General features: G+C 65.8%; 1 protein-coding gene across 1 annotated transcript in view; it reads left to right on the top strand.

The window, feature by feature from the left end:
* tbc1d25 (TBC1 domain family, member 25) overlaps positions 1-1,355 on the top strand; it is a gene marked incomplete at its 5' end in the record, with an annotated part of 16,978 nt that extends 15,623 nt beyond the window's left edge. The window contains one exon of the mRNA XM_043686199.1: positions 328-1,355. Within this exon, the coding sequence (XP_043542134.1) occupies positions 328-864 (537 nt within the window). The remainder of the gene's footprint in view (positions 1-327) is intronic.
* Positions 1,356-1,361: the final 6 nt, after the last annotated feature.

Here is a 1,361-nt window from a genome sequence, read left to right as displayed (position 1 = left end):
GGGGGAGGGGGGGGGGAGGGTCCTGGGAGTGAGGGTCTCCCGCTCGGAGGAGGGGGCGAGGGTCCTGGGATTGAGGGTCTCCCGCTCGGAGGAGGGGGCGAGGGTCCTGGGATTGAGGGTCTCCCGCTGGGAGGAGGGGGCGAGGGTCCTGGGATTGAGGGTCTCCCAGTCGGAGGAAGGGCGGAGGGTCCTGGGATTGAGGGTCTCCCAGTCGGAGGAAGGGAGGAGGGTCCTGGGAGGGAGGGTGCCCCAGTCGGAGGAAGGGCGGAGGGTCCTGGGATTGAGGGTCTCCCAGTCGGAGGAAGGGCGGAGGGTCCTGGGATTGAGGGTCTCCCAGTCGGAGGAAGGGCAGAGGGTACTGGGATTGAGGGTCTCCCAGTCGGAGGAAGGGCGGAGGGTGCTGGGATTGAGGGTCTCCCGCTCGGAGGAAGGGCAGAGGGTCCTGGGATTGAGGGTCTCCCAGTCGGAGGAAGGGCGGAGGGTGCTGGGATTGAGGGTCTCCCAGTCGGAGGAGTGGACGAGGGTCCTGGGAGGGAGGGTGCCCCGATCGAGGTCGGGGACGAGGGTCCTGTGCCCGCGTTGCCCCCTCCTCAGGAGTTTGGGCACGGGAACCCATTTGTGTTGTTCCTGTGCCTGGCCTTGCTGCTGGAACACCGGGAGCTGATCCTGCACAGCCAACTGGATTACAACGAGCTGGCGATGCACTTTGACCGCCTCGTGCGTAGGCAGAATCTACAGCGAGTACTGCACCGTGCCAAGACCCTTTTCGCAAACTACCTCCAGTCCGAGGTCTGGGACTCCCAGGACAGAGCAGCCACTGCTACCACCCCAGACTCAGACCCAGACCCGCCGATCTCCTCCTGACCCCCCCCCCCCACCATCCACCACGACCAAACCCCACCCTCCAATCCTCTGCGGGATGGGCCTCGGGACCTCACACACACCACGCCTGGCCCACCCCAGGGGGTGGAGAGCGTCTTTTCTTTCGGCATGACCTTCCACCCTCCGGCCCCCTGCCTGTGACCTCCAGACCAAGGGGTGAGGTCTGACCTTCGACCCCCACCACCCGCCCCTGTCTGTGACCTTCAGGACAAGGTGACCTATGACCAAGCAAGGGGGTGGGAGGGGAGGCGAGGTCTGCAGAGGGCAGAGTGCGTGAATGGGGCACATGGGGGGGTGGGGGTTGATTGTTTCACAGCCAGGCGCTGCCTCTAGACTCGACGCCTCTGGTCGGTTCACCCTGGGGGATGTTCTGATTGGAGTACATGGCGGGGGGGGGGCACAGTGCTGGACCGCCCCCAGACTCTGTTCTCCTGAACGCTCAGAAACCTCCCCCCTCCCCCGCCAACCCCTGTCCTCCC

This window comes from Chiloscyllium plagiosum, unplaced genomic scaffold, assembly GCF_004010195.1.
Source record: "Chiloscyllium plagiosum isolate BGI_BamShark_2017 unplaced genomic scaffold, ASM401019v2 scaf_1630, whole genome shotgun sequence".
NCBI lineage: Eukaryota > Metazoa > Chordata > Chondrichthyes > Orectolobiformes > Hemiscylliidae > Chiloscyllium > Chiloscyllium plagiosum.
Note: the sequence above shows the minus strand (reverse complement) of the source record. Positions and strands in the feature narration are given on the sequence as shown.